Source organism: Marmota monax, unplaced genomic scaffold (genome assembly GCF_021218885.2).
Source record: "Marmota monax isolate L192 unplaced genomic scaffold, Marmota_monax_Labrador192_F-V1.1 WCK01_AAM20220418_F8-fsc00051, whole genome shotgun sequence".
NCBI classification, from domain to species: Eukaryota; Metazoa; Chordata; class Mammalia; order Rodentia; family Sciuridae; genus Marmota; species Marmota monax.
Window position 1 is genome coordinate 11,521,229 of NW_026695202.1, and position 27,377 is coordinate 11,548,605.

The 27,377-nt window shown below is 48.4% G+C and overlaps 1 protein-coding gene across 2 annotated transcripts in view; it reads left to right on the forward strand.

The window, feature by feature from the left end:
- Nucleotides 1-25,464, forward strand: part of Grap2 (GRB2 related adaptor protein 2) — a 65,232-nt gene extending 39,768 nt beyond the window's left edge. For both annotated transcript variants that reach the window (XM_046429508.2, XM_046429509.2), the window contains exons 2-8: nucleotides 3,578-3,669; nucleotides 10,637-10,728; nucleotides 13,548-13,667; nucleotides 17,085-17,253; nucleotides 19,036-19,254; nucleotides 20,500-20,616; nucleotides 21,285-25,464. In XM_046429508.2, the coding sequence (XP_046285464.1) occupies nucleotides 3,592-3,669; nucleotides 10,637-10,728; nucleotides 13,548-13,667; nucleotides 17,085-17,253; nucleotides 19,036-19,254; nucleotides 20,500-20,616; nucleotides 21,285-21,464 (975 nt within the window). In that variant the 5' untranslated portion in view covers nucleotides 3,578-3,591 and the 3' untranslated portion in view covers nucleotides 21,465-25,464. The remainder of the gene's footprint in view (nucleotides 1-3,577; nucleotides 3,670-10,636; nucleotides 10,729-13,547; nucleotides 13,668-17,084; nucleotides 17,254-19,035; nucleotides 19,255-20,499; nucleotides 20,617-21,284) is intronic.
- Nucleotides 25,465-27,377: the final 1,913 nt, after the last annotated feature.

Sequence of the window (27,377 nt, forward strand, 5' to 3'; positions counted from 1 at the left end):
TGCTGATTCAATTTAGGACCCAGGCTCTCTTCCACGGGGTCCTAAGCCCGAATCTTTGCCTAGCTTTGTGGCCTTATGCAATTGCTCTTTTTAAGAGATACATAAAATGGAAACCCTGGCTATTCATAGGCAACTTAGGAGGAGCTGACATTATTCAAGAAGTTTATTGCCTGGTTCCATTTTGATGGTAACTATGTTTCTGAACAAATCCACTTAAATCTACTTTTTAAGTGGAGGTTGTTTTAAAGAGCCCTCTCAGGCCTTTTGTTTCTGTGTCCTCCATGGCGATTGTGTTTTAGAATTCCGGGAGCATTCCTGTTGGATAGCCTGATTATTTTTCAGGGTTTTTGTTGTTTTGTTTTCAGTGGTAAAAGAAGCTTATGTGGAAATGCAAGGGCAGAGAAAATCGTGTAAGGGCAGTCCTTGTGGCATTGCCCTGTGGTGAAGCAGGTCTGTGTCACAGAGCTGCTAATGGAAAATGTGCGAGAGAGTCGCAGGGGGCTGGGGAGCAGCAGAGATGGCATTAGGGCCCACAAATGGCATCATCAAGGAGGCCAGTGTGGGAGGAGGCTGCTGGAAGCCGCTCGGCTGCCCCTGGAGGCTGCAGCTTCTTGCACTGTATGGCAGGTGACATTTCAGCCATTTCCTCAGCCCATCACTGGCAGGGAAAGCACACAGAATCCATCTTTGAGACTCTCCAAAAGGGGGTCTCACTCTTCATCTCCCCCAGAGGTCAGAAGCACTGAAATTCAGGCAGCAGCAAGAAGTTTCCTTCCATTGCGTTCTTGAATTCAGACTGTCATCTGTTGTGTTCTCTGTCTTTCTCTTTCCCTCTCTGAATTGCTGCTACCCAGGTTTTAATCTCCATCATATATTTTTTTTTCCTCAAATGTGATATGAAGTGATGCCAGGTACAGCTTATAAAACAAATCAATGCATACTGAATAAACTATATTAGTTTTCTTTTTCCCTGGTGGTAATTTTAAAACTTTTCAAAATTAACACTAACGGACATAGAGAAATGGGGATATAAATTTCCGTGCCTTTTAATGATCAGACTGAAGACTGGCCCCTGGGGGTGACATAATTTACCATTCTCTGCTACCAGGGATGCTTCAAAGGAGGGGTTTGTGAAGCCCTGTGATTCTAATAAAAAAACAGCACACACCTCAGCCCACCTTTGAACATCTCCCCCCACCACCAAATAGCCGCTGAGCAGATCTCATTTCACAAATGGAAATGGGAGCAAATACACTTTTTGCAAAATGATTTCATAAAGAGTGGGCTTGTTTAATTGTGTTTTAGGAGCCAGGATTAATATTATAGGCTGTGGAGCTCTGAGATGTGCGTGCGCAGCTGGCTTTGCCACACTGCCTGCCTCCTGGGGCAAGGCAGAGAGAAGTGGCAGTATTCAGAGACAATTTCACTTCTGCCTTGCCCTTCTCCCACAAGTGATTTCCCAGCCAGCCTGAACCAAGCGCCCAGGCCTGAGCTGTTACGTGTAATGGCAGAGAGATCTTCCCAAGCTCAAGGTCACACCTAGAGCATACTTTGAATATTTCTTTTTTCTTTTCTTTCTTTTTTTCTTTCTCTCTTTCTCTCTAATTTATGTGACTTTCTGATATGGTCAGGATTTGCCCTTGTCTCCATTCTGCTTATTAAGGTAAATTTGCATGGAAATGGGGTTTTCAGAACCATTCACCTGACACTTGATCTCTTGAAGTGACCAGTGTCTACTGTGCTTTATATGAGGGTGACCCACAGAAGCCATATCCCCTGCAAACCAGAGGCAAGGCCTTAATTAGGAGAAGCTCTGCATGTTGACCTAATGGGGTGAATCAAATCAGCAAAGACATTTAGCATTAACAAAGGAGGGCAGACTTCTCCTTCCTGCCGAGTGGGTTAACTAGGTCACAAAAATGTTAATTTGCTTTAGATGGACAGATCTTGAAGAAGATGTACGAAAAGTGTATTTGCCTTGTTGTTTGGGAATAAGTTTGAACTGGTGAAAAAGCTCCGAGAGCCATTTGTGACATTTTATTTGACTTCTGAGCTATTTTTCACTTAATACTTACCTTTGGACCGGTAATATTTGCCATTAGAAATTACCTTTGGAAAACCAAGCAAATATGGAAAATTAGAGACACGAACCCCTTGCTATCACCCCGTCACAGTCGGCTTTAATCCTCTGAGTTCTCTGCTCTTTATCCTGCCACCTGCTGCCACCTCCCTTATTTGCCCAAATCTTGTCTACTGGGGCAGAAATTCAAACTGAGAGGACGATGTGGCCCCAGTTTCCTGATCACTGAAAGTCCACCAGGTTTGAGGGTTACTTATTAACTCACTCAAAGGGTTTGAGACTTAGGGAATTTTTGAGAAACATAAATGCCAGACCACAGCTTTCCAGATTCGGCCCTGACAGTAAGCTGTCTTAGCAGAGAATCAAAGGATTTGATAGTCTCGGGGACTCAGCGCCACATTTCAAGGAGAAAAGTTTCTAGGATATGGAACACATCAGAAGAAAGTCGTGCGGCTTCTAACCTGGTTGCTTTGGCTGGAGAAAGATTTATTTCATAAAATTATTTTAAAACATCAATACTCCTTAACTTTTTTTGCATAATACTTTGCATCTAGTATTTCATTTCCTCTCATAATTTTATTCATTGAATATCATGATCTCCATTTTACAGATGAAGAAACTGAGGTTTAATTTCTTTCCCAAGATCAAATGGCTATTTACCAACAAAACTAGGATTCTACCCTTCTCTCTCTCTCTCTTGCTTTCTGTATGACGTCTCCACAGATTCCTAAAAAGAAAATTTCATGCTCAATGTAATATGGTGATTGATACATTGATCTTTCTTTACACAGGTCTCATGCATTACAAGGAGGGGCCAGAATTTTAACTCATTTAAAAAATGTGAAAATCAAAATTTCCAAAATGTTCTTGGTTTATGCTACAATAATAAAATAAGTAATTTGATCAACCAAATCTCTCATCTCAAAAACCAAAATGCTTCCAAGTCTCTAAAACCGTGCAGAAGGACGCTGAGCTCCCCACTGACCGAGCCATCTAATTCTCTTAAATGATTCAGATGTAAAAGAGAAAATGGCATCTGTCTAATTAACACCGCCTGGTTAAATATAGTTGCCAAGGGACAGCCTCGGGACAGTGTTTACAGAACAGTCTCCCCAGCCCCTTGGGCCTCAAGTTCCAGTTGATAGCAAGCCTTCTGTCCTTATCAAGTGGAAACAGAGATGCCCCCAGAAGGGGGTGACAGGCCACTACAGGCCAGGCGACAGGAGAGGGGAGATGAAAGGAGAGGGAAAAGGCTGTCGTTGGCCTGCATTTCCTGCTCCTGGCATCTGTTGGTTCAGAAAACCATCCCAGGAACCAGATCTGGAAGGATCCAGGAGCTCTTGCTTCAAACACAAGCCCTGGCGTCCACCTGAGTCCTGCTCTCGTGCCTGCAGACATTCACTGGGCCACACTTGCTGAGGCTGCCAGGCAGTGCCATCTGCTCTGAGGCCCTTTCCCTGGTGGAAAGGCACAATGACCACCTTATTTCTCTTCCAGCTTCACATCCCAACATGGAAGCTGTTGCCAAGTTTGATTTCCTGGCCTCTGGGGAGGATGAACTGAGCTTTCACACTGGAGATGTTCTGAAGGTAGGTGATACGCGGCCCCCAGGGAGTGAGAGCTAGTTGAGGTCCCCCAAGTCCTGCCACTGAGGTCATCTAACAATCCATGCCTTTGTCTCTGAAGAATGTTCACAGTTCCTTTTATGAAAAGACGTTCAGCTCCATGCAGGCCAGAAGAGAGCATAAGTCACCATCTTATCCTGAGACACTTATGGTCCAGAAGGGGACAGACACCCATCCCCAGGACTGTCCCAAATGTTGTCAGCTCAGGGAGCACAGGGGAGGGAAGAGGTGATTCCACCTTGAAAGGTGGGGGTTGTAGGAATGTGGCAGAATGAGGGTGAGGAACGCAGTGAGCTCAGTGGGACCTTTTGCTGAAACTCAGGGCTGTGCTAAGGCAGGAGCACCCAGGTTCATGGTTGGAGCTTAGGAGAAGAGGTGAGGATGGGTACAGACGGCCAGGGAGAGGCAGCTGGGCCAGACGTGGCTCAACAAAAGCCATGCCCACCCAGCCACTCAGAGGCTCCTTAAAACTTGTCTTCAGCCTGTAATTGAGTTGTAGTGGCCACTTGCTGAGCTGAAGTGGCCTTGGACTTCTCCCACGATGTAGGCACACTTACAGACTCCAAAAGTTAGCCCTTGTTTTTTGCAAAAGAAACACAAAACCCTTCTGGAGGCCATTTAATGGTCCATGATGCCAAAGGCCTCTTTTCTGGCCTCAGCACAATTGAAGAGGCTGTCCCTGTCCTCAGCAGCCCAGATGGGCTTTCTCAGATGCCCAGTGGCACTGGGGCCACCACTGTCTCACCATAGAGGATTTTGTGCTATACAAAGCGGCTTGTCACGTGTGACTTGGAAAGTGTCTGTGGAGGACAAGCCACGGGGGATGGATTTGCTAGGAATTTTAATGCTTCCAGCACGAAGCCTTCCCATGGCTCTTAACTGAAAAGGTCTAGTGGCCCGAGGGCAGTGCTCAGTGTTGAAGCTACAAGCTCAGAATAGCGAGAAGGCTGCCAACCCAGTAAAAGGTGGCTTTCTCTTCTCTGTGGCTTTAACAAGGTCCTTGAGGACTTGCCATGTTGGGAGAAGCCCCCCCAGTTCTCTGTGGAGCATTGGGACCATGTGATTCTCAGCCACGCTGGAGCGTACCCCACTCAGAAGAGGCCAGGGAGGGACCAACCACTACCCGCATCTTCCATTGCAAACAGAACTCCGATACTGCTCAAATTTTCCTCCTTCCCCAGACAAGTGAAAGGAAGGGAGGAGCCAAAAACCCAACCCTGGCCTCAATTCTGCTTCCCAGGCCACCTCCTGGTTTCTTTTCTCCACTTTTTGGCATTACCAGGCAGAATTCTCTACCTGGGCACCCTCTTTCCTCATTCCTCAACATTCTGGAATCTGCCTCTTACCTGTTAACACCCTTTTATGCCCGATGACTTCCTTGATGTGAAATATAACAACCCTCCCGATCACCTGGAGAACGTGGCTCTGCTAACCGCCTCTCTCCTGGGCCCCCTCCCCTCCTGGGGAGGCCCCCATTCTTTCTCTCTCCCTCCCTTCTTAAACCCCCTCTATAGCTCTCATTTTGGGGTATTCCTTTTCCTCCCTCTAACCATAGACAGCAGCTTCCTGGGCGTACTGCCCTTGGCCATCTAATTTCCCCTCTTGCTCTGAGCCACCTCATCCATTTCTCTGGCTCCACTCTCACCTCTATGCCAAAGACCCACCATTCTGCACTCTGCCTCCTGCTCTGACCTCTGCCTCGAATCCCAGACCCACATTTCCAGCTGTCAGCTGGATGATGCCACATGGACTCCAGACTCACCAGAACCCCGCACCCACCTCACCCCCACTTCCACATCCATGTTCCGAATGTCAGCAGAGGCTGGTCACCACACCAGCAGCCTTAGTGGTCATCTATTCCCCCCTTGCCAATTCTGGTGATCAGTAGCCAACATCTCCTGATTTCCTGTTGAGTGCCAGGACCTGGTCAGGTGGCTTGCAGGCATTATTTCATAACTCAGTAAACCTGTAAAGTAGGACTACTTTTTTCTTCCATTTCACAAGTGTGAAATGGAGGCTGAGGGATTAGACCATGTGTCCAAGTTAACCCCGGTAGATTCTGACAGTCTTGGTGGAGCTTTGTGCAATTCCTACACACGATACACTATGAATATTTTTCATGGTGATCTCTCTCAAGTGAGCCCCACCTTCACTAGAAAGGTGTGGGGTGCAGTGGGAAGGACTTTGCTACCAGCCAGATGTGGGTTCAACCCCCAGCTCACTACTGTGAGGCCCTGGGCCAAGTTCTGCTTCCTCTGAGTCTCAGTGACTCCTTCTATCAGTGGAGGCCTAGCTACCCTGCAAGGTCCTGGCCCGAAGCAGATGCCCAGCAAAGGGTGGCCATGTTATCAGTAGACACATTTCTGCTGTCTCTGCCTGTTCATTCACACTGTCGCCATGGCCCCCTTGACTGACCTCATTGCCTGCTGTCTCTTCTTTCTTCAATCTTTCTACTAAGTAGTCCCAGAAGGACTTTTCTAGAAGACAAATCAGATCATATCATTTCCTTGCTCGAAAGCATCCAGTGGTTCCCTGTTACCAATTGATTGAAATCTAAACCATCTGGCCCCAGTGCACTGTCCGATCTCATTACGCTCACAAGCAGGCGCACTTGTGCGTGCGTGCACACACATACACACACATACAGACAACCTTTGTGTACATAATGCCCCCGGTTCCACTACAACACAGCCCCATCTTGGGCTCTCCCCTATGCTCTGAGTGTCATTTCCCTGCCCACGTGTGTTCAGACCACCCTGCCAGGTGCCCTCACTGATCCTCCCCTTTCCCGACTGCCCCAGCAAAAGCGATCCCTTGTCCTGCAGCGCCTCCCCAGCTTTCATAGCGCTTCATCTTGAGGCACAGGCTCCACTTCTCACTGCTACTCTCACCCTGTGGGCTCCCAGTTGCCCATTTCTGTGTTGGCTGCTCTGTAAGGGCCAGGGTCACTTCTGCCAAAGTGGGTCCTGCCAACATCTGGTGCATGGAGGGGCGTCCCTCCATCGTGGGCTCCCTGGGAGCAGCACCATGCCAGATTCATCTTTGTGTCTTCCCACCATCAAACATAAGCCACCGCCCCAATAGGTTCCCAGGGCACACTTCTTAAATTGCTGAACTTCATTTCTGTGTGCTCATTTGGAATTCCATCCGAAAGTCAGCCCCTTCCCTCTTTTCAAATGTTGCCCATTGCAGCTGTAGTGGTGAAGAGAAAAACTCAGAGTTTGTGACAGAGCTCACACAATGTCTGAATGAAGGTCATCAGTGCCCTAGTCATCGCTCCTGGTGTGCCACCACAGTGTCTGCTCCTCTCATCCCGAGTCGGGAAACATACCCAGGGATCCTCATGGTCATTCTCAAAGCCAGCTCTCGTCAGCCCCAGCAATTTGCTTTAGGGTGCCTTTGTCTCTTGTTTGGCTTCTAGAGCTAAAGACTAAAGAGCTTTTCATAAGAAAGTTCCCCCCAAAAATGTGTCTGACTAGTGCATCCACCACTCTCTCCAGACTGTGAGTTCCCCAGAGCGAAGGCCCAAGTTCACTCACCTCCGTATTCTTGACACCCTAACTGCAAACAGCAGGTGCCTACAAGAGGCTGATCCGCATGGGATGGTAAACAAGATGGTGGACAAGGAACCCTGCAGAATGACCTGATCTCTGTTCTCCTCGGGAAGAAACATTTGGAAAGCCGAGAATCAAAATCAAACTTTCCGTGTTTGTGTCATAAACCTCCATACCCGTAGGCTCACATGGCACCAGACTTACATTGAAATCTGTCACTGGAATTTTCCAGGAGCTTTGAAAACTGTCTCTTGACCCCCATCCATTTCTACTTGCTTCTGTACTGCGTCCAACTCGACCCCATTTCTTTCTCCTGAAACAGAGGCATAAAAGCACTAAGAGTTAATCCTACATAATTAACTTCCTCTACACCTCTGATTTCTGCCATGCCTCTAAGAGCTGTAATTCTATCCAATTTTAAATTTTTTCCTGATGTACTTTGGTCTTTCTCTTCCCACGTCTAACTTATTCTCAGGCCATGTAACCCAGAAAATTATTCTCTTAGGGAACATTTTTAAGAAGTAAGGCACAGCAATTTCGGGGTAAAACTTCATGGGTTTAGACTGAGCTCCTTGCTCAGGTTTATACGATGGGTATAAGAGATAAGGGGAACCGAACCGATGGAGAGATGAGAGGAACAGGAAGTTACAGGGCTCTGGGCCCACAACGGCAGGAGGAAGCCCTCTCCCCCTCCCCCAAATACTTTCCTTGCAGAAAATGAGATTTTTTAAGACCTTGCTTCTATTACACCATAAAAATCCTGTAAATTCACCTCTCTGGAAACACAATTTCAGACCGACCAAGCACCAGGTGGTGGAGACAAATAGCCAGCATTGGGGGATAATCTTTTGGTTTCAGGAGGAGGTAGTTAGATGGGTATGAGCCATGATTACTAAAATTACAGCTGGCTTCAGGTCAGAGAACGAAATACAAAGTGTTGTTCGTACTGTGATAAGCCAATTTCTAAAAGGCCTCTCTCACCTTAGTCCTGCTCACTTTTGGATTTGACATTTGCCCCCTGGCCAAAAATTCTGTACTCCCATGATGGGAAAAAGGAATTCCAAAGCCATGGAAGCAGTGGCCCAGAGGCGAATGTTCCCGTGGTCTCTGTGTAGTTGGGAGGCACCACCTCTGGGGTTCCTAGTTCTTCCTTTGACCTAGATTTTCTGCTTCCCCCATTGCTCCCCCCCACACACATACCCTCGTCCTTAGTGAAACCAACAGTCACATTTGATGTTTGAAACTATAGAGTTCTCTGTTCTCAGCAATTCTCAAACTCAAATATGGGACACACTTTTATTTCTTCGGAACAAATGATCACATTCAAAACATACACAAATAACATAACGCTTTAAAGAACTTATAAACCCTTCTGTGTCCTTCAGAGCTGGAATTCTCCCTCACAAGAATATCACATTTGACAGATGATATTTTCATAAAGAGTATGTGCTTAGGGAAGGACTTTCAGAGGGCTCTGTGAGGTGCTGGGCAGATATTATTATCCCCGTCTTCAGATGCTAATTGACTGGCCCAGCGTCACATAGCTAGTGGCAGAGCCAAGCCAGGAAGCAGGCCTTCTCCTTCCACCATAGGGCCCTCTCCCCTTTCGTCCCCCTCAGGAGTGATACTAGAAGTAGGTCAGCGTTACTTCTCCAGCACGAGGCTCTCTGCAACTCTCCTCCTGGCTTTTTCTCTGGGAGAGAGAAACCCCTGGGACCCATGACTTCAAATCCATCCCTTTGGATGACTCCCAAGTGCCACTCTGCCACCCCCACCTCTAGCCTGTGTCCGGCTCCCACGTGCACTGCTCCTGAGCCTCCCTTCCCCATCAGAGTTCACCCACTACAAGCTGAAGTCCATGCGTCCTTCCTGCTTGACTCCTGCTTTCTATTTCAGGACAGACATCTCTACCCACTCCATCTCCCAAGCTAGAAATTCAGAGTCATCCCCAAATCCCCCTCTCCCTCAGCTCCCCAGAAGGTCAAAATCCCGCCCATGTGGCTTTCTCAATTCCTCTAAAATATGTCCTCACCTCCTCTTAGTCCAGGCCCCATCGTCTCTTTCCTGGGGAGTGATACTCACCTCCCCTCAGTTCCTCCCCTGACTTTATCCCACCCCCAGCTCATCCTCACCCTGTGATACAGAGCTCTTTCTTAACTCTCTTTCTTACTGTTATTTCCGGGCTTAAAGTCTTTTCCTCACTCTCCATAAATTCCAAGATAAAAACCCAAACTCTTCAACATGGGCCCAGGGGTTCTGACAGGCGTCCCAGAATGCACCTCATTTCCTCATGCCTTAGGAGTGGTTCTTTGGCCACCTAACTTTGCCTGAGTAACTCACTCATTGCCTGGGCAGATGGCCTCTCCCCCAGGCTGTCTTTTCTACCCATCCTCTGACTTTCCTCTTCATCTTAGTCACTCAATTCACCAGGACATCTTCAGCTACAAGAAACAAACTAAAAATGGCTGAAACGATCACAGAGTTATTATTTCTCAAAATTCAGAACTAGGAGGGCTCCTGGGTGGTTAATTCAGTGGCTCTTCGCATTTCCTGCCCTCTTCTGCTCCACCATCCCCTTTTTGAACTGTGGCCCACGTCTATGTCACATTACATTAGAAGCATCTCAGTGGGGGTGGCAAATATTTTTCTTTTAACTGTGACTCTTATTTTCTGAAATAAGCAGAAGCTTCATAGAGCCAAGTCTGGTGAGTAATATGAGTAACCAAGGTAGGTGACAGTGTGTGGGGTAACAGTCAAGAGGGAACCATACAGTAATGAGACAGAACTTTTGGTTTTGCTTGTGCTCTGGCTTTAAAAGCAAGTTGACAAACACCATCCCATGTATCTTGAATCCTGTCCCAGCGATCTGTGAAACACAGAATGTGAACACACAGAGGTGCTGTTTCCACAGCTGGCCCCACTTGGATGTCCAAGTTTTAATCTACTTGTTTGGAGAGTTTAATTTTTTGAAGTTTCCTGGTCACCTGGAAGAGAAGAAAAAACTACGGAGTAGCCATTCTTCCCTTCCCACCGTCTGCCCAGATGAGGAACTAAAGATGCCAAGACCCAAGACAAAGGAAAAGGAGAAGGAATTCAGAGAGGCCCCCATGTGCTGGGTCTGGGAAGCCAGGCTACAGTGGGGTGACATGAGTGGGTGGCACAAGTGACAGAGATAGCTTGGGGTCAAAGAGAAGCCATATTCCAAAGGCAAGCCCACTGAGTGCCCCCTTCCCGACTAGGCGGACTCACAGCAGCTACCTGGATCCGTGGCTTTTTTACCTATACATCCAAAAGGACTTTCTTTGCCCTGCAGCCCCTTCTCTTGCTTTTCCGGGTCCTCCCTGCAGCAACTGCGTCCTTTGTTCTCCTCCCTGTAGATCTTAAGTAACCAAGAGGAATGGTTCAAGGCGGAGCTTGGGAGCCAAGAAGGATATGTGCCCAAGAATTTTATAGACATCCAGTTTCCTGAGTAAGTATTTCCAGCCTGCTGAGATTGGCCTACCCACACACGCTCCCCTTACTTTTTCAGTTGTCACTAAAATTATCCATGCATACCCAAGATACTGTCAAAAATGGTTGCCTCTGGAGATCTCCCTCCAGAGCCTCCAGAACCACACAGCGGAAGGCCTGGGGTGGGAGGAAGATTTGCATTTCATTTCATTCCCTTTTGAAGTTTCCACCATGTGCATGTATCGCCTATTTTAAGTTTTTATAAAATAAGGTTATAAATTAAAATCACCCACAATGATTGCAACTGCAGGTTTCCAAGCATCCCAAAGGGGGCGCTGTTGGCCACCTCGCTTCAGAAGGGCCGTTTTGCAATTACCTTCCACCCAAACAACTCTGTCCCTAATAGGGCGGCTGTGGGGACACTCCCTGCCTTCCTTAAAGTATATGTTCACCCCAGCCAGAGAAGAGAAGTCAGTGGGGGGAAGGGAAATTCCCTCCCGAAAGAGGAAATGAAACACTGAGATTGGGCCCCAGTTGTCTCAAGAATTGACCACAAGGGTTAGATAGAAATCTAATCTTGTCGCAGAGCCGGTGGCTTACCCAAACAGCAAAGGTTTGTTGGCACCGATGACTCCTATGAGGTGCAGCAGCACCACCATCAGTGATCCAATACTGACCACTGAACCAGATGAATGACCTCATCGGGCCCTTGATGCTGCCTGGTCATCTGCTAGGTGCCTCCCGCCCCTCCCCCACCTCACTCTAAGCCCTCGACCTGGATTCCAGGTGCACTGAGAAAATGGAAGTCACCAGAAGGGAAGCTCCCTGATCTCCTCCCCTGGTCCCCAGCCCCCACTTCTACAGCCTCCTGCAACTGAGGTCAGACATGCCCCCCTGCAACTGTCCCCAGCGAACTGCCAGTGCAGAAATTCTCCCCTCTCCCACATCCACGTTCTTTCTCTCTTTGCTAGATCACTCCCCTCAGCAAACACACATGCTGCCTTTTCTCCCATCTCGCCAAAAAAAATAAACGAAAACCAAAACCAAAAATCTCTTGATCCCCAATCCCTTCCAGCTACCACTTCATTTCTGCAAAAGAATCGTGTTTGATATTTCCAATTGCTCACCTCCCGTTCCCCCTGGAGCTCAAGGGCACAGTGAACAGAGAGAATAGCTTTGCAATGACATGGAATATTGAAACCCTGACTGCTTGTGCCTAATGTGAGTGTGTGAGAGTCTTTGGAAGTCTCAAAAGAAATCACTTCTCCAATCCTAGTTAGAGAACACACACATTTTCTAATCCCCCCCCCAATTGCCTGTTGCCCCTTCTAAATTATTTCCTTTGAGTGATAGCTGCTATGGAGGGACTTCTTCTCCCATCCCCACTGCTTCCACGTGGCTATGATGTGGCAGTCACTAGGTCAGCCCTGCAAGGGTGTGTGGCAAACTCTGGAAGATCTCCAGACCTCCAGAGAGACTCTGCCTCCAGCCCCTGGGGGTATAGCCAGCATTTCCCTGTGGCCAGGTCTGAAATAAGTGCAGCCCTTCTTCTACCCCTGTCTCCAGTGCAGGTTCCCAAATTCTAGGAAGCATGGAATGTGGTTCATAAAGAAACCCAAATGCCTGTCAGGCATTTCTCTTAAAGGGCCATGTGCATTAGCCTTACTGGGGGCAGTGATCAGAGCAGCCACCTTGAAGCAATGTCACACCACCCCACCTCTGGCCCCTGAGCAATTACAAACTCTCATTTTGCTTCTTAGAGGTTGAGAGAGGTTTCTGGCCTCCTGCCCTGGGGCTGTCTGTACTCTGGGCCTTGCCCTGAGTGTTCGACTTTTTCCTGCATGCCAGCCACCCTACGTGCAGCCACATTCCAGAGACTGCCACCCTGGCTGCAATCCTGAAAAGGCAGCTTCTCCCATTTGCTTCTTTTCCACAGCAAAGATGATCTTCCAAGCAGGGTGTGTTGGTACCTGCCTACAATCCCTGCAAGGTGGGAGGCTAGGGCAGGAAGATTGCAAGTTCAAGGCCAGTCTTAGCAACTTGTTGAGACCCTCAACAACTTAATGAAACCCTGTCTAAAAATAAAAAATATACAGGGCTGGGATGTAGCTCAGTGGTAAAGAGCTCCTAGGTTCAATCCCTGGTACCAAGAGGTGGGGGGGGATGATTTTTTTCTCCAGCCTGTTTTTGTTTTCTTGGTGGTTGCGGTGGGGTCCCAAAGCAGAGGGAATTGCTCACGAAGAATCCCACAGGAGCCGGCTCTGTAGAGCTGTTCTCTGGGGCTGCTGCTAGTCCCGGGTTCTCCATGCCTGCCTGAGTAGCCTGAGTCCCTGGCTGTAACTCACCCCAACTGCCCCACAGAGGAGCCTCCAGCTCACTGAGGCCTCAACCTGGGAGTGAATGCCCCAGGCCCTGCCCAGCCCGCTGGCCTGGCATCCCTTCCCAGTGCCCATAGCAGCCCTTCCTCCTGTGCATCCTCTGCCCCGCAGTCCTCCTCCATCTGATCCCGCACACGCACTCAGCAGCAGCGCAGCAGCAGGCAGCTGCTTCCTGCCGTGAGTCCCTCCCTCTTGGCCCCATTTTGGTGCAGAGGCACATTTCCATGATTCAGGGTTTCCAAGCTGGAGAGAGGCTTCTCCTGGAGGGAAGGAACAAAGAGGGCGAGTCAAGAGGAACACTCACTTGCTTTTCTTGAAAGCTGCTTATAGCCCTTGCTGGGTTTCTGAAAGCACCTGCCCCTCAGGCTTCTCTGCCCTCTTCTAACCCTCCCTCCCTTCTTTGTTTTCCCTTACCGTCATGCCTGGCATCAAGATCCTCTTGCTGTCTCTCTCCCGGTAGGTGGTTTCATGAAGGACTTTCGAGACATCAGGCAGAGAACTTACTCATGGGCAAGGAAGTTGGGTTCTTCATCATCCGGGCCAGCCAGAGCTCACCAGGGGACTTCTCCATCTCCGTCAGGTACTGGCCACTCCTGACACCGTCCTGATCCTTCTCAGCTGATAGTCGCCCAGACTACTGAAGCCACAGGTGACCTCTCAAATGTGACCCAGTGACCACTGGCTTAGGTGACCAAGCTTGGTGACATCTTATCAAACTGTACTGTTATCCATTTCCTTCCGGGAACCTGTGTCTGTAACTCCTTAGTGAGGTAGGTTGTGTTCAAAATTATGCCACAGTGATCTGCCTCCCCATCTAGGCCAAGTGGTCCTGAAGAACAGGATTTTATCACTTCATCTTTGTGCGCTTAACAGAGTCTTGCACGCGGTAGATAATCGCAGAATATGTATGGAAGGAAGGAGAAGGGGAGGAAGAATATAAGAACTACTACTTGACCACATCCACCTGGGGTTTAAATTTTAAACCCAGAGGTGCTTTACCACTGAGCCACATCCCCAGCCCTTTTTTTTTTCTTCTTTTTGAGACAGGGTCTCCCCAAATTGCTGAAGCTGGCCTCAAACTTGTGATCCTCCTGCAATTACTACTGTGATGTATGCTTGAAGAAGGGTCAGAGACAAGTAGAAATCCCAAGTCATGGCTGTAGGACGCCTATGCAGGCAGCTGAGCACAGAGCAAGGCTGCCTCAACCCCACACCCTGGCACCCTGCGGCAGACCTGAGAACAACTGAGCACAGCCCAAGGAGTGGGCAGGGAGGGCTGTGACTGGGAAATGTGGCTCCTGTATGGCACCTGGGAGGAAGTAGTGACTCGGTCCAGGCTTAGACATGACACAGCCCCAAATGAGAAGCACGGGGTCTGAACATAGTATGTGTGGTCAGCCTTTCAGAGACTGCATGTACTTGGTGACCACTCATGAAAGTGCAAGAAATAGAGCTGATAGAGGATCAGGAGAAGGCCTGGCCACCCACGCAGTAAGACCCTCCTGCCAAGTTCATTGGCAGAAGATTCCGGTCTGAATCATTCAATAGGTTTTGAAAGTCATTACAGCTGTATCACAGAAATCTAATCTTAGGTAGTAAATTATGGCTACCTCACTCTTTCAAGGAAGTGGATTTTTTAAAACACAGGAAGGACCCACAAATAATGGGTCAACCATTTGTATACACACTTGGCTCTAGGGGGATTGCAAGTAGCTGGTCTCTTTAGCTTTGCTCTGCAATTTTGCCTACACTCTTAATTTTCCTTAAAGCTTTCCTTTTATTAGTTGGGTGATTGTAAACTTTAGCTCAAGCCAATATTAAAGTATCACAAATTCCAATTTCATTAGGTCTTAATTAATGAAATTTTGCTCTATTAATAAACTTTACAAGTCAAACCTATTTTTAAGGGCCCTAATTATGAATTGGACCAAGTAATTTGTTAGATTGAAGGGCATCTCTTTCTGTCTTTGGTTTTTCTTGTCCATGACCCTGGACTTTTTCAGCTATGAATTTTAGTTTCTATTTCCTCAATTGAAACAAATTCTGCAAAATGGTGAGCCTTGACTTCTGCCCAAGTCTTCCCGGGCATTGAGGTGCCCAAGTCTTCCTGGGCATTGAGGCAATATGGCCTCTTGTCATGATACTTATTACTACAATATCTATTGTATATCTTCTCCAGAAATGTAGCATAATATTTTCCGAAGTAAAGTCATTTTTATTTATTTTTACATCTGCTTTCTGTCAGAGGCACAGATGATTAAGAGCTCATTGTAGTTCTTCACTTGTGCTTGTTAAGGATCAAGGTTTCAGAATCTGGAGCCCCACATTACATTCTTTTCTGTGCCCCTCTCAGGACTTGAGACAATGGTCAAGTCATTCTCTGTCTATAGACCCAGATGACCTGCAGCACCCCCAATGTCCACTGCTGTCTCAGCTTATGAAAGTGAAAGGGTTAATGTTTCACACTCTGGAGTCCTTTGACCAAGAGATAGTGGATAAATAATTATAATAAACAAGAACATTTCCCCCTCCTCTTTGTGGTAATAACTATGAGTCAGGCCATGGGGCTTTAGGGGGAAAGAAAGCCTCTGTCAGTGGCCAACACACAGGGAAAAAATCATCATGATTATCACAGGTCAGTTACTATCCCAAAGCGGTAGAGATAGCAGTTACTGTGTAAACTTCAGCTTTGCCCAGGTATGGGCAGAGCCCAGCACAGAAGATGAGAATGAAGGTTAGAATTCCTGTCCCCTCGAAATACCAACCTCTACACCCATCTATAAGAAACTTCCACTGACCTTCAGAGGTATCTCTACTCTCCAAAACCCTTTAAATTCTTAACCTTTCTGCTGAGTCAGTCTGTTGGTATCATTTGTGCCAGTATATCTTTAAATATACACATAGATCTGTTTGAAAAATAAGTTTTACATATAAGGGAGCATGAGTTGGTCATGGAATAGGACTAGAGATGATAAGAAAAGTCCAGTCCCCTCTTTCTGGATGGATAAAATTAAATTTCTCTAATCCTGATACAAATGTGCCCCATCACTTGAGTCCAGACTGGTATCCAATACAAAAGTGCTGATCTAAAAGAAGTCAGCATGGGCTGGGGATGTGGCTCAAGCGGTAGCGCACTCGCCTGGCATGCGTGCGGCCCGGGTTCGATCCTCAGTACCACATACAAACAAAGATGTTGTGTCCGCCCATAACTAAAAAATAAATATTAAAAAAAAAAAAAGTCTACATGGCCTGGTGGGCCAAGCTCACAAGACTGGAACCAGAGACCTGCCTAACCCTCACAGTGATCTTGACTGAGGCCCTGCACCTTTCTGAGCCCGCCCATCCACATCCTTATAGAAGTCAGGCTATAAAATAAGGTCTTTTCCGATCAAACTCTATGGTTCCAAATAATACTTTTCCCCCCAAAGCTCAAAATGCTTTATAACCCTATTTATGCAAAATATAAACCAATATCAAGAAATCCTCCTAGAGAAAAAAAAATGTAACAAATTCCTTAAGGATAAGAGCAACTTTTTCCTAACCGGTGCTAGTTTTATAGGCTTAAAGAAGATGGTTCAAAGTATTTCTGATAACAAAAAGATTAACTGGGGCTTAAAAAAATCCTCTGCTGCAGAGCCTTACCATGTCAGGACACTGGTGTTGTCATGTTTAAAATAAACATTATGAAAAGGTCCTCAGTCTCTTAGTTTTTAAGACATTTGCAACATTCCCCCCCCCCTTGTATATGTTGGCTCCATGTCCAAGACAGATTCCAGCTCATCTGATTACCTTCTGCTGATGTGAAAGTCCCTCCTGAGTGGTCCCTCCCACAAACCTCCTGCTAGCGCTTGGCTAGACCAGCCTTCCTGCCCAGTGATGGGAGAGTCATCCATATCTACATTTCCTGCCCAAACCGAACTCTACCATCCTGGGTGCAAACAGAGCTAGAGGCTCTGTCACCTCATAACATGTAACCTGGATTTGCCTTCCTCTCCAGGCATGAGGATGACGTCCAGCACTTCAAGGTCATGCGAGACAACAAGGGCAATTACTTCTTATGGACTGAGAAGTTTCCATCCCTAAATAAGCTGGTGGACTATTACAGGACGACTTCCATCTCCAAGCAGAAACAGATTTTCCTGAGGGATAGAACCCGAGAAGATCAGGTATGACTCAGATCCACATCAACCCCGACCTAGAGATTTTAGGAAGTCCAAGCTCCCACCGAGAAAATGCATTTAATGGGCTGATCCCAGAGTGTTCTGAAAAGCAGGACAACCCTGAGGTCATACCTCAGTTTCAGTCCTAGCTTAACACTTCCTAGCTATGTGACTTTGGAAAATTCTCCAATCCTCAGTTTCCTCATCCACAAAATGGGGATAGGAGTGCTACCTACTTCCCAGAGGGTTGTGACTGTAAGAGAATAGAATGGATGCCATCTCTTCCATCATTCTGAATCACACTGCAAATCCTCCATGAATTTAACTCTTTGTGGGGTGCTACAATTCTGTCACTTGCAGACATTGAAATGTGTTTTCAGCCCAGCTCAGGAGCTGCCCAAGGAGGGAGTAGGGGGCTCCTACTCTCTGAGAGAGTAGGATCCCAGAGTAAAGCAGCAGGTGGAGCTTTGTGATGGCTTGGGGGTAAGTTGCAGGGGGACACTGAAGGAGAAAAACAGACCTGGAATTTTTGCTCTTGCAACTATTTGTAACACAGAGTACTGTTTAATAGAAAAGAACCGGATTAAATCCTGACTTAGCCACCACTTACCTGTATTACCTAATCAAGTGAAGAAACCATTCTGAGTATCAGTTTTCTCATCTGGAGAATGGGGAGAACATCAATACTCCCTCACTGGGCTCTTGTGAGAATGAAATATCATACAATTGCAGCCTTGCCTGCCTAAGAATCTGGTCTATAATAGATATTAAGAGAAAGGTTATCTGCCTCCTGTGAGTGAATTCTCACACATGTGCACACACACATGCAATATGTAAACTATTTTTCAAAAGAAAATACATGGTTATAAGAGGCAGGTGTTATAGAAAGAGGCATTGACTGGGCTAGTTGAGCCTAGTTATTTGAAAAGTGTTGAGACTTTTAAAGCAACATGTGCGCTAGGGAAGTAAAGAAAACCCTCCCTTCCAAGCTGCTGGCTGTTTTTAAGGCTGAGAACTATAAAGGAGGAAAGGGTGTTCCCGCCAAGTGCACACAAAGTACAGAAAGGAAAACAAAGGTTAACCAAGACCTTGTGCATTATTTCAACCAGGAAATGGGCAGAGGCATTAACTTACTAGGATGTCCATTCAGAATAACAGAGACCATATTAAATTGTATTAAACTGTATTAAATGAATTAATATTTGTAAAGTGCGAGCATATACGAAGTCTGGGGCTCTGGGTAACTGTTTGTTAAATAAAACTAACAAGTCTTTCTGATTCACGAGTGGTGACAGCATGGAGTAGCAGGCCTCGCTCCTTCCTGACATGCCGGGTGCCAGGCCTGGTTTCCATGGTGCTGCTGGAATGCGGCTGTTTGGGTCTCTATTGCCAGGCTGTAAATGACAGTGCAGAATCACACAAAGTCAACAGCAGGGCCTATCTGGAGGGCGGGACGTCCAGCAGTGTGGCAACATGTGATAAGGGAAGGTGGCATTGTCAGTAAAATGGAATATTTAAGCTTGATTACACGAGAAAAACAAACCCACTAGAAAAGGATCGAACGGGTACCAGGTGGAAAGAGTTTGACAACCAGACCCTGGAACCCCTAACACTGGGAAAACCTGAGAATGTAGAGGTCTGAACCATCCATTGTCTCGAAGCTGCCACCCCCCCCCCCAGCTGATTCTTGAAGTTATATGAGCACAGTCTAGAAGCTGCCAGAAAGATGGGAGAGGGCCAGGAGATCCAGGAAGAGGATGGATGGGTCACCTCTGTTCTCTCTCCCAGGGTCACCGTGGCAACAGCCTGGAGCGCAGGTCCCAGGGCAGCCCGCATCTCAGTGGGGCTGTGGGGGAAGAAATCCGGCCTTCGATGAACCGGAAGCTGTCGGACCACCCCCCACCTCCTCCCTCACAATACCACCAGCACCAACAGCCACCCCCACAGTACCCCACGGGGCCGCAGCCCCCACCGCAGCGATACCAACAGCATCACCACTTGCACCAGGTATCTGCAGAGAATGGAGTTCCACCTGGTGAGGTGCATGGAGGACCTGCCCTCCCCAGGCTCCAGCATCCCAGGCCTGGCCCAGCCTCCCTGGGTCTCACAGAGCTCATGAAAGAGATCCTGCCCCCACTCCATGACTGAAATATGGACATTGCTGTTGGCAAACAAGTCTGTAAACTAAATGGCTCCCCACCTGATGCCCACACCTGCGTGCGCAGGCACCCCCACACACGTTTACCCTGAAGACTCAGGGAACAATTGCTTCATTTTCCTATCAGCAGAATTCCAAATCTATTAATGCCCCTTAGCCCATCTGGCTGCAGAAGTCCACAAGGAAAAAAAGGATTAACACCTGCAATGGAGGCTTGCTTATTTATTTATCCCCTGCCTGTTCCAGATTGGATTTCTGGCGGCTTACGGAGGTGGACAATACAGTCTGATAGCATCGTTCCTAAATTCCTTAGCAGGGCACACAATGGCCTTTGTGAGCTGCCTGCGTCTAAGTCGCCAGCCTCATCAGCTACCTCCCCCTCCCCTATGCAAACACACCCCAGCACCCGGCTGCATTTTCTCTCTGTCTTTGTGGCATTTTAGAAGCTGTTCTCTGACCAAAGAGCCCTTCCTTGGCCAGTCCTTCTGGAGTTCTTGCGTGGCCTCCTCTGTGAAGTCCCCTGATTTAGCCAGGCAGACCTGGACTTTTCTGGGTGATCACAGCACTTCAATGTGTAAGGTCCCCCCTAGATGGGAACTCCGAGGAAGTGGAGACCTTCTCTTTCTAGCAATATATGCCTGATGTCTGCTACTGCCAGACACCAGGTAGGTACCTAATAAATATTTCATTTTTTTAAATTATTTTTTAGTTGTAGTTGGACATAATACCTTTATTTTATTTATTTTTATGTGGTGCTGAGAATAGAACCCAGGGCCTCCTACGGGCTAGGCAAGCGCTCTACCGCTGAGCCACAACCCCAGCCCCTCCTTTTTTTTTTTTTTTAAGGAAAGAGAACATACACATTTCTTATGTGAGAGCATGAGACTCCCCTAGTGAATATTTCTTAACTGAACAAGCAAATGCCACCGTCATCTTGGCCTTCAGAATCCAAGGTCCCTTTGACCTCCCTCCCCTTCTCTCCATCATCCAGGGTTTATGGTCATGCTCAGAAAATTCTCCTGTATCCTGGGTGTGTCGATGGCACCTCAGCAAGGCTCGGGAGGGTAACGATCCTCTGTTGCCTCTGTCTCTAGGAACGTCGTGGAGGCAGCCTGGACATAAATGATGGGCACTGTGGCGCGGGCAGCGAGGTGAATGCAGCCCTCATGCATCGGAGACACACAGACCCCGCCCAGCTCCAGCTGGCAGGGGTAAGTGGGCCGGGGGTGGGGTGGAGTGGGGTGAGGCCTGGGGCTAAAGGAATCCAGCGGTGCCTGCTCCAGGGGTTCCTGGTCTTGCTGTTGGGCTGGCTCTGTCCTGTCCCCATGGTGCTGTGGATGGAACCCAGTGCCTCACGCGGGCTGGACAAGCACTCTGCCACTGAGCTACAACCCCAGCCCTGTCCCCAGGCTTCTTGCCTCTCACTCTGGCAGGGTGAGATCCGCCTTTATCTTTGTGATCTGTCTTGACTCAGGACTCAATCGTACTCACCTGGAAGGCTTGCCATTCTGTGTGTCACTTGAAGAAAATAAAAGTACCTCCTTGTAATGTAGAGAGAGTGGTTAGGGACTCCCTGCGGGCATTAGAGAAAAACATCTCTGTGAATAAAAGTGCTGAGCCTCAAGGCTGGGGTGTAGCACTGAGCTGGGGTGGAGCAGGGGCCTAGCATGTGCCAGGCCCTGGTCTCTCTCCAGCATAACAGCAAAACAAAACAAGAGGTAGCTTCAGGGCTGTGCATGTCCATCTGCTTTAAGTGGCGGGGGGTCAGCTTCTGTGGAGGTCATGGCTCAAGGAACCACTGCATGCTCTCTGCAGAACAGTGGCTCTGAAGGCCAGCTGGCCAGCCCGCAGCTGCTAAGCATCTCTGCTTCCCCAACAGCGCGTGCGGTGGGCCCGGGCCCTGTACGACTTTGAGGCCCTGGAGGATGACGAGTTGGGATTCCACAGCGGAGAGGTGGTCGAGGTTCTGGACAGCTCCAACCCATCTTGGTGGACCGGCCGGCTGCACAACAAACTGGGCCTCTTCCCCGCCAATTATGTGGCACCCATGATGAGATGAGCCCTGCTGGGGGGACCGGAAGCTTTCTCTCTGAAGCTATCCCCAAGAAAGCAGGGCAAGGAAAATTCTCCTGTATCCTGGCTGTGTCACTGGACCACACAACTACATACCATGCATACAGTAGACACGCGTACATGTATATGCATATCCACACCATGTTTTATAATAGTAATTTATTGGCAATTGAGTTGGTTTATATGGGCAATTGGGTTGGTTGAAATGGAAAGGAACTCAGATGGAGAGTGATATCTGTGCTTCTTTTTTGCTCCTCTCATTGAGTGCAGAAGGCAGTGGGGGAGTGGGGCAGCGGGCAGGAGAACTGGAACTTCAAGAGTTGTCCCTACTTCCTCCCTGGTTTGGGAATTTTCCCAGACAGCAGCCAAGCACAGGCCCCACCCCAGCATTGGACGCAGAACAGCAGGGTGGAGCTGGACGTGGTGGGGCACGTTGCAGCTCACCTGCAAGCCCCACGCACCTGGAGGGTTGCAGGGCAGCTTTCCTCCCATTCTCCAGGAGGTGGGCACTGCTGCATCAAGATTTAAGGTGCAGCTGATCCACGGCCACGGGCACCGAGCAAGTCTGAACAGGAGCTCACAGGGGCAAGGACAGGAGCAGCTGCGTGGGAGAGTCCCCGCTGTGCAAGGCTGGCCTCCTGGAGATGCCCAGCCACCACATGCATCCTCCCCAAACAATGTTCCTTGGGTGATCTTTTCATAGGCTGTCTGGAGAGGGCGTCTCCAACATGGGACTCTGTGAGGAGCTGAAGCTGTGAGGTGGAGGGATTTTCCATAGCTCCCTGTGGCTTACCTGGACGTGACCTCAGTTTCTCCAGCTACAAAGGAAGCTGCATCTTAGATTCTGTAAAGTGCTGGAGAAGCCCTGGCTGACCATGCTGAATTTGAGGATCATTCTTTTCTGGCTTTCAGGGTGTTTCTTTGAGGCTCTGCTCATTTTTTCTTGATTCCTGTGTTTGAGGACATCTTGCCCCAGTGGCCCAGAGAGAAGCCTGACTAGGGATCGATAGATCAATTGATGGATTGAATATGACCCTGGGTGGGAGCAGGCTTTGAAATTAGTTCCCTGTTCAATCTGACTGTTGGACCACTCCTGGCCTTCCCTCTCCCAAAAATTGCACTTGGGGAGAAAACCCCACTATCACTGTCCCCCCTTGTCACCTCAAACCAGAGTCGTGTGTCCTAGTGCTCGACCTGGGGGTGTGAAACACAGATCAACCTGGCCAGAGAGGAAGTGCATTGCTTTGTGGAACCCAGGAGCAAACACATCTGTGCAGAGGGCACTGAGGGAAAAAAGAGAGAGCGCCTGCCCATGCATGTGTACACACGTGCCGATGTGTGTGCCGATGTGCACCCGATGTGCTCCCCCTGAGCATGTGCATCTGTGGGCTAAGACAGGAGAAAAAGGGGTGGCGTTGAAGGTGTTGGTGAGAGCGCACGGACGGTGGGGCCCCGTTCCTTTGTTTCTCCTCCTCACCCCATGTGCTCTAGATGATAAAAGAGAGCTTCTGACTCAGAAGTGACTGCCGGTGTAGCGTAAGCTCTGTCCCTTGTGACTCTGATTCTACAATTCTCTGATCCCCATGTTCCCTTTAGAGAAAAAGGGGAAGAAAGGGACTCTGTGGCGGGGACCAGGAGGGAAGAGAAAATAGCCTGGAAGCAGCCAGGGAAGCAGAGTGTGAGTGAGGAGAGGCCGCAGCCTTCGGAAGCAAAGGCAGGATCAAGGCAAGACACTAAGTGGGACAGGAAGGGTGAGCTTGATGAGGCCAGGGGCAGCCAGCACAGGAGGGAGGGGCCAAGGCAGGTGGGAAAGTGTGACTCCCAAGAAGGCAAGGAGCAAAGACACCCCAGAAAAACAAAGCAGGAGAAGGGGAGCCAATGCATAGCGCCTTCATCAGCTCTCCTGGTGCTAGGTAATGGGAAACATTATGGTAAATAAAAGCCAGAAGGACTCTTTGATTTTACAGTATTTGCAAACCATATGCTTTAAACAGCCCACAAACTTCATCCGTTTGTCTGCTTCTGTGGGAGGATCAGCCGCGGTGTGACTCTGGTCTAGATCTCGAGCCTTGACACACCGTGAAGAAGTCAGCATCACAGCCATGGCTCTGCTCTGCCCGGTGGCCCAGCCCCCAGGTGGGAGTGGGAGGACCCCAGCGCTGGCAGGGGCCTTGGCCTGGAGAGGCTGACCACATGAGCGGGCCGAGTGAGCACAGTTTTCACAACTCTGGGAACAGGGTGTCTTGCTCTCCAAAGGGCCATCGTGGGAGCAGGAGGAGTGTTTCTATCAAGGTGCCCTGCCTTGCTCATCAGTGTGGCTCAATCCAGAAGAAAGCAGTGGAGTCTTCTCCCACACAGGCAGGACAGGGCTCGTAGGGACCAAGCCAAGAAGACAAGGACCACACTGTCCCCACTGGGGAACAGGAGCAGGAGGAGCTCAGCTCTCCTCGGCCACTAGTGTTGTTCTCCCCTCTACCCCAGTTTGTCCCCCTGAGCCAGGGGAATGTCCACCCAGCACTTCTCACCAGCCACACAACTAGCATGCAGCACATTGTGTCTGGTTTGGGCTGTGACACTGTACATGACTTAGGAGCAGGGAACTTCCAGAGAAAAACCAGTTCCTGTTCAACCAGTTGGGTTTTGCTAACCTCTTACTGAGGACCACTGCATTTCAATGATCTGGCACCTGCCACTGCCCACCCACTTTCAGATGGCCTTGGGATGATCTCAGGCCCCTGCTTCTCAAAATTTCAAGGGCCTGCAAATTGCCTGGGGACCCTGTTAAAATGCAGAAGCCGCTTCAGTCCTGCGTTTCTAACCAGCTCCCTGGCGCTGCAGGCGGGGTCTGCACTTGAGCAAGCAGGAAGGGCGAAACTTGGCAGTGAGCTAAACAGCTAGAAAAATCAAATTGGATTCTTTTTCTGAGGCTACTCAGTCATTTCTCTTCGTTGGTAATGAATACGTCACTTTGATTTTGGGACAGACCCAATTCCGAGCTGTCATTATGACATCATCCATGTTTGACAGCCCAGTGACTTATCTTCATCTTCACCAGGAATCAAACACCTTTCTGACAAACAGGAATTTCCTAATAGTAATTGTTTTAAACATGAGCAGAGTTTACAGAAAACATTGCAAAAGCTTCTTAGGAAATCTTTGAACATAAAATTGACACCCGTCACATGGGGGCAATAAGTGAGACAGGCACATGGGCCTCCATGACATTATTGGGTCTCCGACAACCCCAAGCAAAACAGCCCACAGTGGGGACAGATTATCACTGTCAAAATATTCGCCAGTTGCCTTGTCTAAAGTCGACGTTTCTGCCTGTCTGTACCAAGAGCAGTGTGTGAAAAAGATTTATTGTCTCAATTCTTTAAAAAAATACATTTTTCAAGTTCCACCACTTCATCACCGCAGCCATGCCAGCCTCCTGTCCCTCCTAGGCAACAATGTCCTCCTCCATACTTTCCTCCCTGCATTGTTTCTTGCCCCCAATACATTTCCCACACAGACACTGGAGTGAAATTAGTAAAATAAGTTAATCTTATCAGATCACTCTCCTTCCAACTGCCCGAAGTCCTAATGTGACCCTGCCAGGTTTGGCCTCTGCCAGGATCCCTCTCCAGCCTCCTCTGGGGCCTGTCCTCTTCTTTCATGTCCCTGAACCACTGGCCTTCTCTCAGCCTCCAGATGGCCCAGGATTTGTCCCACACAGCCTCTGTCTTTACCTGCGAATTCTTGATCAGGCCTGGGTTTAAATGTCACTGCCTCAAATAGTCCCCCCATGACCCATAGACTAGACCCCAAATCCCATGCTTTTCCTGAACAGCACAGACTCAGACTGAGTTATCTGACTGCTAGACTGGAAGCTCCGTGGGGCAGGGATCGGCTGTTTGTAAACCACTGTGTGCCCAGCATCTCCCATGGTGCGTAGCATGGAGCCTTAATAAATGTATGTCTAATAAATGAACAAGCAAAACCTGCCTTGTCTCATCTGTCCATTCATTCTGTAACCCAAACGTCTCGGGCTTTACAGACACAAGGTAATATTAACAACCATGGTCTGATTACAGTAGCTTTAGCCACTGCCCTCAGATTCTCCTTCAGGACTTCTGAGAGTCCCAGAGAGGGAGGTTGGTATCTTTCACATGTTTGGGCACCGTCTGCTCATGCTTCTTCTTGGGGTTGTGTTCTACTGCCCTGGGTGTCCCTTGCTGGTGACACCCTCCCTGATGCTGTGATCTGCTATGCACTGCATTGAACTGCAGGGAAAGTGGCCTCATCCTTCAGGACACCAAAGCTGCCCAGCCGGCCACAGAACTGGACGACCGGGTAAGGGGTGGGCTGGAGGATGGCTTGCACCCAGCTCTGAAAGGCACCAGCGTGGGCCCAGCGCCCCTCAATGTCTTCCATGAATTCTACTGGTCCTCTTCCGTCCTGAGCCCTCTCTCCATCAGACAGAACGGTGGATGCCAGCCTTCCCCCCATCTCTCTCGTGTCTCTCTCTCTTCCTGGTAAATCTTTCTCCTTCAGCTGGAAAGAAACGTCCCCCACCACTTCATCTGTGCCACAGATAACCAGAAGGGCTCAGCTGTACAGTCTGGACTCGGCTATAATTCATTCATTAAATCAACACGTCTTTACAAAGCACCTCCCAGGGGTCCAACACAGTCAGTCACAGGTTCTTCACTTCCCCCGCTCTGTCCTCTCCATGCCCACACCACAGTCACTGCCTCATCTCCTACTCTCTCCCAGGCAACTGCAGTAATCTCCACACTGGTCCTCTGGCCTCCAGGCTGGGCCCCTCTAATCCAGCCTCCGCTTGCTGCCAGTGACATCTTATTAACATGCAAAGCGGATGACATCAGGCTTTTGTTCAAATCCTTCAGGGCTCCCCATAGCTTTCAGGCTGGTGTTTAAACTCCTTAGCTTCACACTAAAGGCATTTTGTGATCTGTCTGCTGCCTGTTTGTTCAGTCGCATCTCCCAGATCTCTGCTCCCAAGCACACTTTACTTCCATCTCTCTGAACTAGCTGTAGCTCCAGAGATCTGAGTCTCCCACATCCTTTTGCCCTGGATGACTTGACTTCTCCCACTTTTTTTTTTTTTTGTCTAGACCAGTAGTGTGCAATAAAACTTTCTGAGATGGTGAAAAAGTTTGTATTTGCCCTGCCACTAGTCCCATGTGACTACTGAATACTTGAAATGTGGCTCATGCAATTAGCAAAATAGACATACGTGGTTGGTGGCTCCTTATTGGGCAGCCTGGGTCCAGACAATGGTCACTCACTTTGAAGTACTTAGCTCAGGACTCAAAGTCTCTGCCAGAAGCCATCCCAGTGCCGTGGTTGACCTTGTCAATCTGCCTCCGACATGAGAGTAGTTCAATGGTTGACGTGTGGTATGCTGGTAGCGGTTTGGCCACCAATCTTCTGAGACAGCCCTGATTTGTATCATTTGCCAATTCTATGTGTCAAGAGAATGAGAAGACAAGCCACAGACTGGAAGAAAATATTTGCAAAAGACAAATCCAAAAAAGGACTATTACCCAAAATATATGAAGAACCCTTAAAACTCAAAAATAAGAAAATGAACAATCTGGTTTAAAAAAATGGGCAAAAGACCCAAACAGACACCTCATCAAAGAAGATATGCAAATGGAAACATATGAAGAGATGCTCAACATCATATGTCTGCAAGGAATTGCAAATTAAAACAACAATGAGATAACATTTCACACCTATCCGAATTCCCAAACAGAATTCCCCAGAATCCAAAACATTGATGGCAGCAAGTTCTGGTAAAGATGTGGAACAACAGGCAGGAACACTGGTTTATTGCTGGTGAGAATGTAAAATGGTACAGCTGCTCAGTAGGACAGTTTAGCAGTTTCTT